We start from the raw sequence: 19,323 nt of genomic DNA on the forward strand, positions 1-19,323 counted from the left end.
ACCACTTGCGCCAAGCATTTGAAACCCTCCCAGAAGGGTTTCATTGGTGAGATCTGTTATACTATTTTTACCCCTCAGCAGACAGTGCCATGTCCTATCCAATCTAGCTCATCCCCAGGAAAGGTTCAAAAAAACAGGAACAAATTATGATTTTTGAGAGCTCCTCTTGCAGGATCTTTTCTGACCTCTCTACTGCTGATGAATAGTCTCTGCAGAAAGGTTATGCTACCTGCACATGCCACAGCTCTTCACACAGTCTTGGTAAAGTTTCTGAACCCTGAACTTCCTTCTTTTGACTTTGGACAGACCCCGCAATCATCATCATCATAGTCGATATCATCATCATATAAAACAATATTTATTGAGCACTGGTGCTGAAATATTCAGTAGCCAGACTGGGCATGTGATTAAGGTATGGCAAAGCAGAGTCACCTCAAATCAGTTAGATAAATTATTTTAAAGAATTTGATGTGATAGTTCTAAAAAAATTAGCTATTAAAGTAGTCTTCATTAGAATAAAAATAACTTTGCTAGGCTTAAACTTTTCAATTTTTTTTTATTTCTATAAAAAGAGATAGATACTTTCCAGTACTTTGGGCTGAAAATTCTTAAACTGGCAAAGCACCATGCTAAGCATTTCCCATGCATTATTTCATTAGTATTTACTCTTCACAATCATAGAGATAGGTGTAGCTATCTCTTTTCAAAAGAGAAGGTGGCAGCACAGAAGTGTTAAGTAAACTGCCAAATTCCTGCTTTGGAGCCAGGAATGGAAATACAGAAATATGAGTTCGTTTGCTCCTGACTCTTCATTATTAAATCTAAAATACAGGGTATCCATAAAGTCTGGACACATAGGTGAATCTACTTAATGTTATCAAGGACATCTTCAATCTGTGAAAAAAAATGAAATAATGATGTTTCCCTCTATTTCCTGTCTGCTAGAGAGTCTTCTAGGGTACCTCTTGTCATCCACTCTGCATTGCTATTGCTAGTTTTCCTCTTAGAGGATCATTTCACCTCCATGTCACTTGATTCTCTGTCCTCCCTACAACAGGTAGCAGCAACATTAAGATGAAACCAGATGCTCCTGGCTGCCAGCCACACAGCACCCTTGCTGTATTGAATACTGTCAGAAATAAACAGACTGTTATTTCCGGGTATTCATCAGGAGATTCACAACCACTCACATTATTCACCTTATTATTCCACTCCTGGGAGCCCATCCTAAGACAACATGCTGGCTTTGGCCCCCTCCCCTACCTTGGAGAGGTGAATCTCCTCTTTCTCTCTCTTTAATTTACTTTTTAAATACACTATATTTTCTAATCTTAAAAAAAAGACAATATGCTGAGTAATCAAGACAAACTCTTCTCATAATGCTGTTTGTTACAGACTTGGGGAGGGGTGGGTTGGGGAGACTAGCTCCCAGGTGATAAATAACTTCCTAAAACTGGTACTGCCTTAAAATGGATTATCAGGCAGTTTTTACAAGGGACGTTTAGAAAGCGAAAGTGTTTGTAATTATCAAGGGAATGCATGTGTTATAATGTTAAGTGAGGAAAATTACAGGATACATCCAATATAATTTCAATAACAAAAAATGTTTTAATAGCATATCACAACCCTCAGCTATGTGGGAAAATGGTTACACAGTTGAGGAAGTTGGAAAAACACTGAGTTAGCCTTAAACAGTTTGATCTGGAATTAATATGCTAATATAGTTGTGAATCTTCAGACAGAGCATGGTACTCAGTGTTACCTAAACTGGACTCCTGCCAAGTCTGCTTCTAGTGTGAGATGATGAACTAGCAGAGCTAGTCATCAGTGAACTGCAGGCCAACAGGCCGTCACCAGATGATGGTTTCCTTCTTTCTAATGAAAAATAAGAGCCACAAGGAGTGCAATTAAATAATCTAGTGACTATTTATAGAGGATTAACTGGGCTCTGAGGATTCAGGGCCCTGCAGGAATTAACAGAAAATGTCCAGACACGACTGCAGTGCAAGGTATTTTAACAATACATATCAACAATGTTAAAAGAGCTTATTACCTTCAACCCTATAATTTCACTCATATTCCTAAGGAGTTAAGCAGATATACAGCTAACAATTTATGTAGGAAAATGCTAATCTCAGTATTAAATAGTCCCATATTGGAAATTATTTATATGTCAAACAATAGAGCATTGAGAAAAAAATTAGGGTACACATGTATTGATTCAAAAAATGTTTTCAAAATTTTGGTGATGTGGGAATATATGCATAAATAAAAGTGCATATATAAGTCTAATTTTAAGTGTATATACATATACACATATAAAGGAAAGCACAGAACAAAGAAAGAAGGATGAATATGCCAAAATGTAATTGTGCTATCACAAGACAGCAAAATGTTTACTTTTATAGTCAGGGAGAGAAAAAAAAAACCTTAACAAATCCTCACCCAATATGTTCTGGGGATGATGAAGCCCTGTATAGTTCATCTTTTTGTCGTTTAATTTTTTTATTTTAAAGATGTGGGGTACAATTCAGATTTAGGTACACAAGTGGTCATCATACAGGTGAAGTTTGGGCATCCCTTTGGTCCCCACTTCACCTAGTTTGAGATTAGGTACCCTTATTGATGTTATGTGTCCCCGCCTACCTCCCTTGGCAGTGTTCCGCTACTACCAATCCCTTTCTTATTGTATTATAGCAAATATTTAGGGTTCACTTATGAGTAAGAACATATGGTACTCAGTTCTTTGTTTCTGTGATAGATCACTGAGTAGGATAGACTCTAATTCCATCCAAGTTGCTGCAAAGTCCATAATTTTGTTCTTCTTTATGGCTGTGTAATATTCCATTGTACATATGTACCACATTTAAAAAAATCCAGCCGTTTTGATGGGCAGCATGGTTGGTTCCATGTTTTTGCTATTGTGAATACTGCTGCAATAAACATGCGTGTGCAGGTATATTTTCTGTAGAGTGATGTAAGTTCCTCCAGGTATATTCCCAGAAGGGATGCTGCTGTGTTGTACAGAAGGTCAATTTCTAGTTTTGTTAGGAATCACCACACAGTTTTCAATAGAGGTTGAACTAGTTTGCATTCCCACCAACAGTGTAGAAGCATTCGCTTTTCTCTGCATCCTCGCCAGCATCTGTTGTTGTTTGTTTTATTAATGATAGCCATTCTTACTGGAGTTAGGTGGTATCTTAATGTGGTTTTGCTTTGCAATTCTCTGATGATTAGTGATGCTGAGCATTTTTTCATGTGTCTGTTGGCTGCTCATATGTCTTCTTTTGAGAAGTGTCTGTTTATATCTTTTGCCCACTTTTTAATGGGGCTGTTTGTTTTTTTTCTTTCAGCACATTAGAGTTCCTTGTAGATCCTGAATGTTAGTCCTTTGTCAAATGTGCAGTTGGCAAATGTCTTTTCCTATTCTGTGGGCTGTCTCCCCATTCTCTTGATGGTTTCTTTGGCTCTGCAGAAGCTTTTCAGTTTGATGAAGTTCCTCTTGTCAATCTTATCTCTTATGGCATGGGCTTTTGAGGTTTTGGTCAGGAATTTGTTGCCCATTCTGGTTTCTATAAGGGTGTCTCCTGCATTTTCTAATATTCTTAACTTTTGAGGTTTTATGTTTAGGTCTTTGATCCATTTGGAGTTGCTTTTTGTGTATGGTAATAGGTAGGGGTCCTGTTTTGTTCTTCTGCACATGGTCAGCCAGTTTTCCCAGCACCATATACTGATTAGGTTCTCCTTTCCCCAGTGGTTATCATTGGAGACTTTCTGGAATCTCTATCTTATTCCATTGGTCTATATACCTGTTCTTGTACCAATACCTGGTTGTTTTGATTATTGTAGTCTTATAATAAAGTTTAAAATCTGGAAGTGTGATATCTCCCACTTTGTTTCTTTTGCTAAGGATTGTTTTGGCTATTTGTGGTATTTATGTTTCCATATGAATTTCTCTATTGTTGTTTTCAGGTCTGAGAAAAATTATGTTGGTAATTTAAAGGGTATAGCATTGAATCTGTAGATTGCCTTTGGTAGGTTGGACACCTTAACAATGTTGATTCTTCCAACCCATGAGCATGGAAAATTTTTCCATTTTTGTGTGTCATCTTTGACTTCTTTGAGCAGTGTTTTGTAGTTTTCATTGTAAAAGTCTTTTCACTTCTCTGGTTAGGAAGATGCCGAGGCATTTCTCTTTTTTAATGGCTTCTGTGAATGGGATTGTGCTTTTTATTTGGTTCTCTGCCTGCTTGTTATTGGTGTATAAGAATGCGACTATCTTTTGCATGTTTATTTTGTACCCTGAGAGTTTGTCAAAGTCCTTTATCAGTGTAAGGAGGTTTTTGACAGATTTTCTTGGATTTTCTAAATATAGGCTCATATTGTCAACAAAGAGGGATAACTTGGCTTCTTCCTTCCCTATTTGGATATCCCTGATTTCCTTCTCTTGTCTGCTCTAGCTAGGACTTCTAACACTGTGTTGAACAGAAGGGGTGAAAGTGGGCAGTCTTATTCTGGTTTTCAGGGGAAATGCTTCCAATTTCTATCTGTTTAGCAATATGTTGGCTGTGGGTTTATCATAGATGGCTCTTACTATTTTGAGACATGTTCCCTCTATGCTTGGGCGTTCAAGAGTTTTTATCAAGAAGGAATGGATTTTATCAAAAGTTTTTTCTACATCTAATGATATAATCATATTGTTCCTATTTTTACATCTGTTGATATGTTTAATTACATTTATGGTCTTGCAAATGTTGAATCAGCCTTGCATCCCAGGGATGAAGCCTACTTGGTCATGGTGAATGATTTTTGAAATGTATTGTTAGATCCTATTTGTTAGAATCTTGTTGAGTATATTTGCATCTATATTCATCAGGGATATTGGCCTGTAGTTGTCTTTCTTAGCTGGATCTTTACCTGGTTTGGGTATCAGTGTGATGCTAGCTTCATAAAATGATTTGGGGAGAGTTCCATCTTTCTCAATTGCCTGGAATACTTTCAATAGCATTGGTATTAGCTCCTCCTTTTATGTTTTGTAGAATTCCACTGGAAATCCATCTTGTTCAGGGATTTTTTTTTTTTTTGTAGGAGTCTTCTTAGGACAGAGTAAATTTTCTGGGTTGTTATTGGTCTATTTAGGGTGTCAATCCCTTCTTGTTTCAACATTGGGAGGTTGTGTGATACCAGAAAGTCCTCTATTTCATTTAGGTTATCAAGCTTGTCTTCAAAAGGTGTGCATAGTAATCTCTGATATTCGTTTGCATTTTTTTCAGGGTCAGTAGTTACTTGATCTTTTGCATTTCTGATTTATTTGGCTTTTTCTCTCTTTTTCTTGGTCATTCTGACTAGGAGTCCATCAATCTTGTTTATCCTTTCAAAGAAACAGCTTTTTGTTTTGTTTATTTTTTCTGGGTATTATGGTCTTCTATGTCCCATATTTGGACTTTTACTTTGATGATCTGGATTCTTCTGTTGAAGTTGGGGTTTTGGTGGTCTTGCCTTTCCAGTTCCCTCAGTTGATTTGTTAGGATTTCACCTTGTTCTCTTTCCATTTTCTTGATGTGTGTTTGTAGAGATATAAATTTCCCTCTCAGTACTGATTTCGTGGCATCCCAGGGGTTTTGGTAAGATTTATTTTCATTTTCATTTGTTTCCAGGACTCTTTTAATTTCTGTTTTAATTTCTGTGTTGGGCCAGGAGTTGTTCAGCATCATGCTGTTTGGTGTCCATGTCTTTGTGGGTTTGGGGGAAATTTTGTTGGTGATGATATTTATTTTTATTCCATTGCGGTCTAAGAAGGTGCATGGCAGTATTTCAATCTTGTGAAATTTGTCTATGCTTGATTTATGGCCGAGGATGTGGTCGATCTTGCAGTACATTCCATGTGACGATGAGTAGAACGTAAATTCTGTGATTGTTGGGTGAAGTACTCTGTAAGTATCTACCAAATTGAGGTTCCAGATGTCTTTGTTGATTTTTTTGCCTTGATGATCTATCTAGGGTTGTTAGTAAGGTATTTAATTCTCCATCTATGATAGTGTTAGAGTCCATATCTTTTTTTACTTTACTTAGTAGCTGTTTTTTGAAAGCTGGTGCTCCTGTGTTGGGTTCATACATGTTTAGGATGGATATTTCTAGTTGATTAATTGAAATTTTTATCATTATGTAGTGTCCTTCCTTATCTTTTTAATTTTTGATAGCTTAAAGGTTGCTTTGTTTGATATTAAGATCACAGTTCTTGCCTTCTTCTGTGATCCGTTTGCCTGGATATTCTTTTTCCATCTTCTCTTTGAGTCTGTGGGCTTCCTTGGTGGTGAGATGAGTTTCCTAGAAACAGCAAATTACTGGGTCATGTGTTTTTAGCCAGTTTGTCATCCTATGTCTTTTCAGTGGTGCATTTAAGTCCATTCACATTCAGGCTAATTATTAAAATGTGAAAGTTTGTCCCTGTCATAATGCTCTTATAAGGCTATTTTGTTTTCATGTAGCTTTTGTGTTCATATATGTGTGCATTTCTTGTTTATGGGTGTGCTGAGTGTTCTGCTACTTCTGTGTTTGTTTGTGAGCTTGTGAAGTATATGGTCTTTCTTTTGTTTCTTTTTTCTTCTGTGACAGCACCTTTTTAAGTGACTCCTGTGAAGCTGGTCTCAAAGCAGCATATGCTCTTAGGAATTGGATGTCTGGGAAGGATTTTAACTCTCCCTCAATGATGAAGCTTAGCCTGGGTAGGAAATTCTTTGTTGAAATCGTTTATCTCTGAAAGCATTAAAGATTTGGGTCCAATTCTTTCTGGCCCATAGTGTTTCTGTAGATAAATCTGCAGCAATTCTGATTGGTCTCCCCCAGTAGGTACTATGACCTTTTCCCTTGCTGACTTTAGGATTTATTCTTTTATACCTACTTTGTCTGGGTGAATTACTATGTGTCTAGGAGTTGGTCTTCTCATGAGATGTCTTGCAGGGGTTCTCTGAATCTCTTGGGCTTGTCTAGTCATCTTTCTGACCAGATGAGGGAATTTTTCTTGAATGACCTCATGGAATGTTTGTTCCAGGGTGTTTTCTTCTTCTCTTTCTATTTCAGGTATTCCAATCAGACATGAGTTTGGTTTCTTGATAAAATTGCATATCTCTTGAAGAGTTTCTTCTTCTTTCTTAAGTTTTTTCTATATTTTTAATAGATTGGGTTAATTCCATATTTTGGTCTTCCAGCTCTGAGATTCTTTCTTCTGCTTGTTCAATTCTGCTTCCCATTCTTGTTAGTTTGTCATTTATTTCCTGATGGAGTTCTTTATTTCTGTTTTTCTAAATATGCTTTCTTGAGTTTGTCCAGCTCTGTTGCCATTTCATTTAATTTTAGCCCTTGCATTTCTTGATTTTTATTCATTCTATCCAATGATTCTCTGATCTCCATAAGTACTTTCTCGGCACTGTCGTTCTTGGAGATAGCCATAATTTGTGTCCTAGTAGCTGTTCTTTCTAGCACTGACTCTTTGCTGGGGCTCTGTTACCTGCAGTTCTTCTTTGTTTCGGGGGGTTTGCTTGTTTGCTTTCATTTGTAGCAGTTCTCCTATCTTTCTCTTTAATTATGTTGTTCAGTGGGAAATGAAGAAGCAGTCACTTCTGATATTTGTTCTACCTTTTGTCCTTCCTTGAGCTGGGGCTTCATGTTGTTCAATCATGAAGTGGGGCACTGTGCTGTCTCTTTACAATTTTCAGCATTTACTAGGGAATGAGGGGTGCTTTGAGGATCCAGAACCTATCGGCAGGTCAAAATGCTTACTATTTGGTGAATAGGCCAGCTGGGACTTGCTCTCCATCTCTGCACAATATGATCTTACAGAGTGTATGCTTTCATAACCCCTGAGTCCAAGACAGGTTATAAGAGGGAAAAGAAGAGAAGAAGGAAGGGGAAAAAGGGAAAAGAAGAAAGAAAAACAGAAAAAGAAAGAAAAAACACAAAAAAGCAGAGAAAGAACAAAGACAGAAAAATAGAAGAAGGAAAGAAAAGAGAAAAACAACCAACAAACAAAGCAACCAAACAAGATAATCAAACAAACAAAACAATACCACCGCCGTCTTGATCGGTTCTCTGTCTGCATCTATTGCCCAGCAGCTGGCTCAGGGTGGAAGATGAATCATCTAGGGTTCTGCATCTGCCATTTCCTACCAGGACTTGTACACTGGGGGCAATGTTCTCTGAGGTTGCAAAGAACAACCCAAGTGCAATGAAGAAACCAGCACCCAGTCTCAAGATGCAGTTATGCTGTTCTGCAAAGGCCGTCCTAGAGCACTTCTCTGCCCAGGCATTAGAGGGTCTGCTCAATTTCTCTGCCAGGAGCTATTGCTCCCTTCCCAGCAGTTACCAGTCTCTGGATCTCCGGACCTGGTGACAAGGCTCTGGAGCCCTATCCAGGCTCTGGGAGGGCTCTCCTCATGGCTTCCTTGGAAGTCTGCCTCAGGCTCTCTCCCTGTGTTCCCTCTGTGGCCCTCATTGTCAGTGTTCAGCTCACTCTAGCAGATTTTCCCTGGAAAAGCTCCCAAATTGTCTGCCACTATGTTTCCCACTCTGATAACATGTGTTTGTGTTCGGTTCAGTGTGTGTGGGTGAGGGTCGCTGTTTCTCCAGTATCATGCACTTGGAGTATCCTCTCTGGGCAAATGATGGTCAATTTCAGAGGGGTGCAGAGATCACCCCTTAGTCTCAGGATGCAGGCTGCTCAGGATGCAGGAAGCTCAGACAGGCAAGATAAAGCAGGTCTCTGCCCAGTGCCAGAACAGAGAAAATGGCAATGATTCGTGTTATTTTTCTCCAGCAGGGTTCAGCTCCAGATTTCTTCTCCACACATACTCCATGGTCCCTGCTGCCCATGCCTGGCCTATTGCTACAGGCGGTGGTGTGGGCCAGGCTCCAGGAGAACTCTTCTGCCTTCTCCCAAAAGATGCCCCAGGGATGGTGGATCTTTCTGCCCACAGCAGGTGCTGAATTCAGAACAGCAGCAAATTATAATCATTTCTGCTGTGGGCCCTGGGCACTTGATCCCACATCTCCCTTCAGTTGGACATTCGCTCATCCACTTGCACACACAAACAGATGCAGATTAGTTTTTTGTGCACTTACCCATGCAGAGATTCACACTCTGACAGAATCCCATGCCATCTTGCCCCCAATACATAGTTCATCTTTTTGTAGCACAAGTAGGCAATACACAGCATTAACAACCCCAACCCATTCACCAATGGGATCTGTGAAAAACAGGGTGTTCCTTGAAGCTTATAAAGAGTACATGCAAATAAAATCAAATCTATTCAGTGCTTTCCATGAAAGATTAGGGGGAAATGTTCTCTACATTTTTCTCCTTTTTCTGGTAGCTTCTTTAACAATCATTTTTCATCATTCAACCAGGGAGAGAGAGACAGCAACAGTGGGCCCAGCACACAAAGCCAGGGCTTAGGCAGAGGCTGGAAGGTAGGGTCCATCCAGCCCCCTGCTTGGCCTCTGAGCTTGGTACTGCGGTTCTGTGGCTCTGTGGCCTTTGAAGTCCCCACTGGTTTCTCATCAAGGGAACGCTACATCACCTACACATGAAGAGCAGAATGCATTCTATTGGGCTTCTCAACTGAAGAATTTCCAGGCTTTTACCATGCTATGTGCAGGTACAGTTGCTAAATGATCAGCCAAAAAGCAAAGACAAGACCTCACCTTGACCATTCTGCTTTTAAGTGCCTACCCCTATTAAAGGCAAGAAAACATGGACAGAATATTCCTACTCATCTTGGAAGACCTGTATAAAGAAATTTACAAATCTCCAAGCTTCCTTTTAAAATTGCTCCCCAAATCTAAATGGCCAGCCCATGTCTCTTCCTGGGAAGGCTAGGGGGCCTCCCATACTCCCACCCCAAACTGCATCTATATAAGCAGAGCAGCCACACCCTCCTTGGCACCACCATTTCGTAAAGTAGCTGGTATTGTTCTTGTCCCACTGAGCATTTATCAGTGTTACATGCCTCTGGGACACAGCAGTCCTCCCCAGGAGACTCCCTGGGGACAGAGAACATCTTTTTGTCTCCTTTCCCTGAAGTGCCTGGCCCACAATGAGTGGAGGTTGTGAAGTATCAAAGGGTACTCATCATTGTGTGTTCCCAAAAACATGGAGGGGTTGCATGCCACTGCTTTTGCCCAAAGGGTGAGAAGAGGGTGGACAGAAGCTGCACCCCTGTGTGTGGGCCACACAAGCTGTGCTATAGGGAGGACCACTTCCTGGAAGGCTGCAAACTTGAGCTCTTCAATGACTTTGCTCTGGCTCACACTCTAATTTTGTACTTCTGTTGTCTTGTGCGTCATCTATGAGAAACGTGGTCTCCTTGCTCACAGAAAAGGGGCAGGGATGCTGCACTAGGATTAAAGAGAGGGCCTACTGCATCCACCTCAGCTTGCTAAATTCTACCCATTTTTGAAGTCCTCTCCAATGCCATTTGCTTCCAGAAACCTCTCTTTGTCTCTCAGAGTGTTGAAGGCTTCCTGCCTCCTAGAGCTCTGCCCTTGCTTGTACCTCCTTGAAGTCTGAGTACTCCTGACACTCAAGAGAAGACTCCAGAGGGATTTCCCACTGCATTCCTTTGAAGACTAACACCTCTCTCAAAGTTTGAAAGACCTTACCCTCAAGAACTCTAGCTCAGCATCCTCTCCCAAGACTGCAGAAATGAGCCGGTGCATCTCTGCTACTTCGACTTGGACTCGGAAAGCAGTCATTCTCTCGATCAGACTTGCTGGGATGTAATCTTCAACTCGAAAGTACGCCTTACTCTCTACCTGCTAGAAATAAGATGCAGAGGGAAAGAGGGACAATCAAGACACCATCTCTGGGGCTCTGAGCAAAACAAAAACATTATCTGTAGTCGCAATCCCATGAGGAATACTCACCTGGAATATCACTTTCTACTATGTTAGAAGTGGAGCCAAACCCTGTGACATGAATAGCAGGGAGAGAAGACCCACCCATTTTTGAGCCCCTACTTATACCAGGTGATCTTCAGAGCACATTAGGCTCTTCCGGTCCTCACAGCAATACTATGAGGATGGCATTATTATTGTCATTGCCAAAATGAGCAAGAAGAAAAGTCATTTGACAGAGCTAAAGTCACACCACTTGAAAGTAACAGAAACAAGAGTTATCCACCCAAAGCCCTCACACATTCCATCATGCCACACCACTTCCCCAAAGGCACAGCACAACCCTGCTCCTAAAACTTTGGTTTTTTAAATTCATTTAGCATTTCTGCCTGTATACGCTCCTAGTATATGGTCCCCCCTTACAAGGGAGGCCATAGCTGTGGCACCATCTATGCACAAGATGTTCAAGAAGTAATCCCCCAAACAAGGGAAGATCTGACACCCACTGCCCCACCTAGATGAAGACTGAGGCTGTAGCCCCCCTAGTAGAGGATGGAAAATTGGATCACTCTGTGTTTGATAGTGGGTTCCCTGAACACAGACTCCTGGATAGAGAGAAGTATGCTGCAGTTCATGGAAGAGTGATCTTGGGGTCCACTGTAAAGAATGAGAAATGCAAGACCAGGTAGGGGGAAAAGTTGACTCTGCCTTTGTATTTCTGAATCAACCTGCCCTGGTCTCAGGTTGTCCCTTCCAGCTTAACCTTGGGCAAAGGAAATTACCCATGAATAAGGTAACTGGGAGCTGGGAGAATCTGGTCTACTCTGGAGTGGGGTAGACAAGTCAGACTGACAAAGGGATCTAAAAGGGAACAGCACAGTGTCCACTACATTCTACACTACTGGTGTGGGAGAGGCCTTTTCCCATGTGGCCGTGGACTGAGAATACTCCAGCTTAGTACTGACCCCTTGCCTGTTCTGAGCTCAGCTCGGAGGCACAAAGGGAAAGAAATTGCCCAGCACAGAAAAAGAATGCTATTAGAATGCCCCAAACCCAGAACACTGCCAATACCAAGTGCTTGTGAGGTTGTAGAATATTGCATTGCTGAAGAGGATGCAAAATGGTACAGCCATTTTAGAAGACAGTGTGGTGGTTTCTTTTAAAACTGAACATATGCTTACCAAACAATCTAGCAATCGTGTTCCTTTGTATTTACCCAAAGGAGTCAAAAACTTATGTCCACACAAAAACCTGCACACAATGTTTATAGCAGCCTTATTCATAATTGCCAAAACTTGGAAGAAAAAGATATCCTTCAGTAGGTGAGTAGGTAAATAAACTCTGGTACATCCAGACAATTATTCAGCACTAAAAAGAAATTAACTATAAAGCTATGAGAAGACGTGGAGGAACTTTACACGCATATTGCTAAGGGAAAGAAGCCAATTTGAAAAGGCTACATACTACATGATTCCAACCCTATGACATTCTGAAAAAAGCAAACCTATGGAAACAGTAAAAAGATCAGGGATCTGGGATGAATAGGCAAAGCACCAAGGATTTTTAGGGTCATGAAACTACTCTGTACAAAATTACGAAAGTTAATTATACAAATTGGGTCATTCTTGCCTTATCTAACTAAATTATAGTCAAGGGGCCAGGGAGAAAAAAGTCCTTGGAACACTTAGCACATGCTCTAAGAATTAATTTTTCCACAAGCCCAGCTGCTGAAATGACCTGCTATAACCCTTAGACCGGTTTTATCTAGTAGACACTAAAATGTCCTGCTGCAACTCTGACTAGCTTTACCTACCACTATCACTCTCCAACCAAAGCTTTTCAGCTCCCAAAAACTTCTTTAGAGCCATGAATTTCTTTTCAAAATGATATATAACATTTCTCTTTCTGATAAAATTATCAACCTTCTCTTCATTCTTTGAACATACTAAAGACCTCTCAGTCTGTGTGTATGTACCAAACTGCAATTTATGCTTTCCAAATAAAACATTTTAAATGTATAAATTTGTTTCTACAGATTATTTTACTTCAGCAATACTGTAATGATGGATACATGTCTTTATACATTTGTCAAAACCTATAGAATATACAACACCAAAATGTAGGCCCAGTGTAAACTATAGACTCTAAGTAATGATGTGTCAATATAAGTCATTGATTATAATAAATATACATCCTGGTGCAGGATGTGTATGGTGTTTTCAGGGGGAAGTCGTGCATATGTAGGAGCGGGGATATATGGGAAATCTCTGTAACTTCCACTCAATTTTGCTACATATCTAAAATTGTTCTAAAAAATAAAATCTATCAACACTTTCATAAAAATAATTTAAGATCTTTGACCAAGAATCTCATTGGTAGGAATATATCCAAGAAGAAAAGTCAACATGGAACCTAAAAAAGCTACAGGCACAAGAACATTTATTCCTATGTCATTCATAAAAGAGAAAAATCAGTAGCAACTTGAATGGTAATAATAGTTATCACTTACGTGGTGCTACCAGGTGAATGCCCACAGTAAGAGAATAAAAAAGCAAAGAAAGACCTGGCCCTGCAAAGGCATAACAAGCAGGCACTCCTGAGGATCATTAGGAAGGCCACCAGAGGACATGTGCCATTACGTGAGAAAGCAGAATGTAAATCAAATGTGGCAATGTTTACAACTGTATAAAAATCCCCACATGTGATCAATGCTAGAAGAAGATGCACCCAGAGGAAAGTTGCTCTGCTGTGATGATGTGATTAAGGAGATTTATTTTTATACTAAATTGCCTTTGTCTCCCTTTTAAAAATGCAAATGTAATCATGTCACTTCCCTGTTTAAAATTCCTCAGGGGTGCCCAATCTTTCACAACAGTGGTTTTTCAAATTATTTTCTTCTAGCCCCAAAATTATTTATCAAACACAACGTAAGCCTCTTAAGAGAGCACACTAAGTCCTCCCAGATATGACAGGTGGTACCCATCCAGCCTCACAGCCCCAATGAAATGCCTGCAACTCCTGGACAGACCAGCCTCCTCCTCCTGCCCACTCAACAGCACAAAGAGGCCTCCCCTAATGTTCTCTGAAGTGCCCACCACAATGACTGGCACATAGCAAAGCAAGGCCATGGAAGTGATTCCTGGCTGTGTTCTTACTAGCTTACCTAATCTCACAGAGCCACATTTTTCTCAACAGCAAATGAAAATAGCACTGGCTTTGCAGGGCTGGTGTAAGGATTCAATGGTGTCAAGCACAGAGTAGGACCTCCATAGAGTAGAATGAGCAAATGTGCAAATGAATGGATTTGTGTAACCTGCTGCCTGTAAACAGAGAAAGGAAAAAAGGTCTGCCTTTGGGGGCCATATGGGGGCAGTAGAGAGCACCTCAGAAATGTTCTGGACCAGGGAACCAAGAGAGGCTGACGCTTGGCAGGATCTGGGGGATAGGGAGGCAGGAGGCAGAGGTGAGGCAGAAGCAGGGTGAAATCAGTCAGAAACTAGACAGGCACAAGGAGTCACTAGAATGGGGGCCGGGACAACTCTGGGACACTGTGCTCCCAGGCTGGGGCAGTGCCAGGGGCAGAAAATGAAGTTTCAGTCCTCATAGACCAAGGTGGGAACAGGGGAGTTGGGAATTGAGCTACAACTCCCCAACAAACACACTGCTGACTTTCCTGATGGGTGAATTTTATCTGTAGTGTCATCCAGTCCAGGAGCCAGTATTCCATTCATTCACTCAATCCTGACATCTATAGCTCTTGAACAAATGTCCTGTGTTTCAAGTGCGGCTTTAGTGCTGGGGAAATAGGATGACAAAAAAATGCTTACCCTCAGGTAGTTTCCATTCTAATGGGAGAGAAAGATAATAAGGTTGATAATTAAAATGAATGCATTGTGCCAGGTAGTGATAAATGCTGTGAACAAAAATCCAGCATGGGGTGGGGATACAGAGAGACTTGGCAGACTCTAGGACATGGCAGCACCTTCTGGAGCTGTACTGAGAGGAAAACAAGACAATGTCAGGATAGTCTGAGAAGAGATTTTAAAACTGCAGTCTGCAGTCCATTAGAGAGCTATGAAATCAATTTAGGGGCTCATAACCGGCATTTAAACTAACTAGAATAGAATGGGTAATATCAATGTGCATCACAGAGAAAGGATGCACCTCATTTCCTGAAATTTTTTGCTTCAGTTTTCTTACAATATACATGTGTAGTATGAGGTTGAGTTATAATGCCCATTTATCCTGGGTCATGGCTGGCACAAAATGTTTAAAAGGCATTGTTCTCAAAGAATTGTGAGCATATCCTTACTTTTCAGTCCAGTTCTTGGGCAGAGGCAGACAAGCTATAACCTCCCTCTCTACCCCACACACCATGTGGGGCATAAGAACACAAAACTCCATGAATGTGTCTACACTTAGTTGTGACTGCTGCCTCTCCTTCTCAGACTTGAAGTATGTTGGTCTATGAGGGCTGCCATAACACATACCCCAGACCAGGTGGCTTAAACAATAGAAATTTATTTTCTCACAGCTCTGGAGGCTAAAAGTTCAAGACAAGGTGTCTGCAGGTTTGGTTTCTTCTCTTCTTGGCTTGCAGGCAACCACCTTCTCACCATGTCCCCTCACATGGTCTTTCCTCTGTGCTTGTGTCTCCTTGGTATCTCCTTTGTGCATCCAAAATTCATATTCTTATAAGGACTCCAGTCAGATCGGATTAGGGCCTACCCTAATAGCTTCATTTCCACTTAATCACCTCTTTAAAGGCCCTATCTCCAAATGTAGTTACCTTCCGAAGTACTGGGAATTAGAACGTCCACATACGAATTTTGAGAGTTATGATTCAGTCCATAAACAGACCCAGATGATCCAGCAGAATAGAGCTTTAGGCATACATGGCTCCTTCATTCACCAGTGATGTAGCATCTTTGACCACTAAGTGCCCACTGGTGAGAGACATATTTTTTGGCCATGTGTGACCATTCACCTTCTTCTTGGAGATGGAGAACCACCCCTTCTCCCTATCAGTCCATGCACTTTGCAATGTGGGCTCCACCTCTGGCTAGGGTGACCATCTGACTCAAGTCTAACCAGAGTACATCATCTCCCTGCCCAGTGATTGGCTTAGGGTGGGCATATGACCTTATCAGAGTCAAAGGGACAGAGCCCCAGGATTTTTGTGGCATTTCCAAGAGTCTAACTCTCCCTTTGTTCTGGGCTGGAACCTACAGGATGGAATTAGGAAGACTCCAAAGGCAAAACTGACAAAAGAACGCACAGCCTAGAGACACAGGAAGCCCAAGTCTTGCTGACATCATTAGAGTCCCTACCACTTAAGCTCCAAGGTAAGATAGAGTAGAGGCTTGTCACAGAAACACGGGGAGGCTAAAGGAGGACCTGGACCCTTTAGTTTTGCAAACCAGTAAATTATATGTTGTATTTAAGCCAATCTGAGCTTGATTTTTTATCACTTGTAATCAAGAAAGCTCTTCCTAATCTCCCGTGCTGGCCAAGGGTATCGGGGAGATGCTGATAAGAACCCAGAGGAGAGAAGGGAGTTTCCATCTACTTGTGGGGACAGGAAGACTATGGGGCTGCAGCTGGCCTTGAAAGATGTGTAAGATTGGGATGGATGTACAGACACTATGAGAAAGCTTTCAAAGGCCCAGGGACTTGCCAGTTCTTGGGATTGCAAGGATAAAATATCTTTTTGAAGATGTCTGGAAAAGGGTATAGGTTAAATGTTTTAATTTTTTTCTTTTGATCAGTGAATTCCTCCTTCACATAACCCTCTTGGAGCAGGGCATGTCTTCTCCAATCTAGGCATTCCCCAATAACACCCACCTTTTGTCACATGTCAGTGGTGAGTGCCCTCCAAGATAAAGCCCAGCATGCTGGCTGGTAGGTCACCAGGGAGGAGACTGGTGGAAGCTTCACCTGCCTCAACCTTTTCTCTCTGCTCCTATGGATGCATCCAGAGATGGACCCCACATTTAGACATTGTATCTCAAAGCTGCATCACACTGCTCAGTCTCTGTTGAGATTTGTTGCCAAGACTATTCCCCTCAACTTGCACACGGGTGGGGATGGGGCTGGGGCTCTTCATGAACTCCAAATCAAAACATACTGCTCTATGTAACAGCTCACCTGGTTGGTCCCTCCTTCTTGCCTGATGTCCCCATTTTGAATCTTAATTAGGTAAGTAAATATATTAGCATCACCCCTTCCTACTTTCAGGCATCTGCAAGTTAAATAGCCAGTCACCTCTATTAACTACTTGAGGATCAGAATAGAGAACCATTGTAGGCAAGTTAAACCAAAGAAACTTGCATGTGATTCTGCTGCAGTGGCAAGGTCTTGACCAACATGATTAAAGCTGCCATTTGAGAAGCAGTGCATCCCAAAAGAATCAGCACTGGCCTTTGAATGACACACCTGGGCTCAAATTTAGACTTTACCACCTACTAGCCACATGAGCTTCAGATTGCTCATCTAAAAAAATGTGAGTGATAATGTCAACTCTGTGATATTATCACAGAAACTTGTAATGTTGCTGTGAGAACTGAGTTAACACTATGGAAAATGTCTAGGTCAAGGCCAGGTACATGGTCATCTCTCAGTAAAGGTTGGGTATTACTATTGATGATGATAGAAACTCAATAAATTAGTAAATTACTGTCTTTGGGGGACCTAGTTGACTTGAGCTACATTACAATGTATACATTTGATTTATACATAAACTCTATATCTCCCAGGGCCTAGAGAAAAGCACTCAGTGAATGTTTTCTGGATAAATAGGTGAATGGGTGGGTGGACAGGTGGATGATGGATGAATTGATGGATATGTGAGTGGGTGGATGGATGGATAAATGATAGGTGGGTGAGTGGGTGGAAGGATGGATGAATAGGTGGATGGGTGGGTGTGTGGGTGGTTAGATGGATGGGTGGATACATATAGTTTACCTCAATCTTGGTGGCAAATTCTAACAGCCTTTCTCAAAGACAGAGTTTCCACACTACTAGCAGTCTCCCCCATCCCATAACTGCTTCCGTGACCCTACCCAAAGGCCCTGGATGTCTGCCCCTACCTCCTTGGGGTAATTGCCAAACTCAGCCTGCAAGGCAAGAACCCCCAGCTGCAGCAGCGTCTCTTCATTACAGTACAACCTCTCTTCCAGGATGTCTTTCCGAAGCTGCAGGTAAAACTGATGCCTTGTCAGGCTATGCCTGGGAAGGAAATGCAGGAATAAAGGTAAATGCTGAGGGGAAGGAGAATGCTAACACAGGTGAGTTTTCTCCATCTGGGAAGCTGGGAAAGTTGGAAAGAAAGGATACAACACAGCAGAACCCAGAGGCCAATGCCAGTAAGGCAAATGTGGTCTCCTTCACCCACACCATGCTTCCTGTCACTAGTTGAGAGCTACTCTGTGCCAGGCACTTCACACAAACCCACAGAGATGCTTGTTGCTGTGGTTCAAGTGAGAAAGCCACTGCTCAGTTTGGTGATATTTCTAATAAACAAAGGAATAAAGAGGCAGTGATCCAACCACAAACCCATGTCCCTCTCCTTCAGCCTTCATCACTGAGCTGCTGGGTTGTATGTGGAGGGAGAGGAGGCATATTGGGGTCATAGAGAGAGAACTTTGACTTTGAGTGGAGTATGTTTGAAACAAAAGATCAAGTTCTCATTCTTACCAGGACCTGCCTCACAAAGCTGATTTTTCCTCTTTGTTCTACCATTCTCAGAATTCACTCAACAGAAGACCACAATAGCTATCGTTATTGGTATGTAATTTACAGTTTGCAAAGCACTTGCCTATCCATTGCCTCTAAGTCAGCCTGACATACAAACATCCTTTAAGGAACAAATGAACAGGTTTGCAGCACTCACTGGAGCAGCCCATAGTGGCTGATGAAGAACTTTATCCTCAGGAAGAGTGTGAAGGTATTCATGGAGGTCTTCTGGGGCTGCTCACTCCAGCCTTCAGGGGCTATTTTGCACAATCTGGTCTCATTTTCCAGGAAAAAGAACTCTTTACCTGAAATGGAAATTGAGAGTGTATGAAGGGAGAATTAGTAGGGAATGCACCATCCCTCAGACCCACGGCCTTGAGCTCTACTCAGAGGGTTGCACCTGAGCAGTGTTAGTGCAGGAGAGAGTGGGAAGCAAGTCCTCTGGATACCTGATACCAAGGAGCCTTTGTTGGAGCCAAGAGGAGAAGACAAAAAGGAGAGAATTAAATATAGGAAATTCAGCACCGAGAGGAGGGAATATGGTCATTTATCTCATCTTAGAGATGTCACTTACATCTGCCTTTCTACTGTCATCTTATGGAGATAAACATCAAAGGAAAGGGATACTATTAAATTCATGGCATGCAACAAACACATGAAGAAATGCTCAACCTCACTAATCATCAGGGAGATGCAAAT

General features: G+C 41.5%; 1 protein-coding gene across 1 annotated transcript in view; it reads right to left on the minus strand.

Annotated features, from left to right (window-relative positions):
* Nucleotides 1-19,323, minus strand: part of LOC103268135 (FERM and PDZ domain-containing protein 2-like) — a gene marked incomplete at its 3' end in the record, with an annotated part of 99,589 nt that overhangs the window by 28,468 nt on the left and 51,798 nt on the right. Inside the window, exons 11-13 of the mRNA XM_008065687.1 lie at nt 18,782-18,929; nt 17,979-18,117; nt 10,657-10,812 (exon numbers count right to left, since the gene is read on the minus strand). Of these exons, the coding sequence (XP_008063878.1) occupies nt 10,657-10,812; nt 17,979-18,117; nt 18,782-18,929 (443 nt within the window). The remainder of the gene's footprint in view (nt 1-10,656; nt 10,813-17,978; nt 18,118-18,781; nt 18,930-19,323) is intronic.

The sequence above is a fragment of the Carlito syrichta genome, unplaced genomic scaffold (assembly GCF_000164805.1).
Source record: "Carlito syrichta isolate Samal-C Ts95f unplaced genomic scaffold, Tarsius_syrichta-2.0.1 Scaffold103930, whole genome shotgun sequence".
Taxonomy (NCBI): Eukaryota; Metazoa; Chordata; class Mammalia; order Primates; family Tarsiidae; genus Carlito; species Carlito syrichta.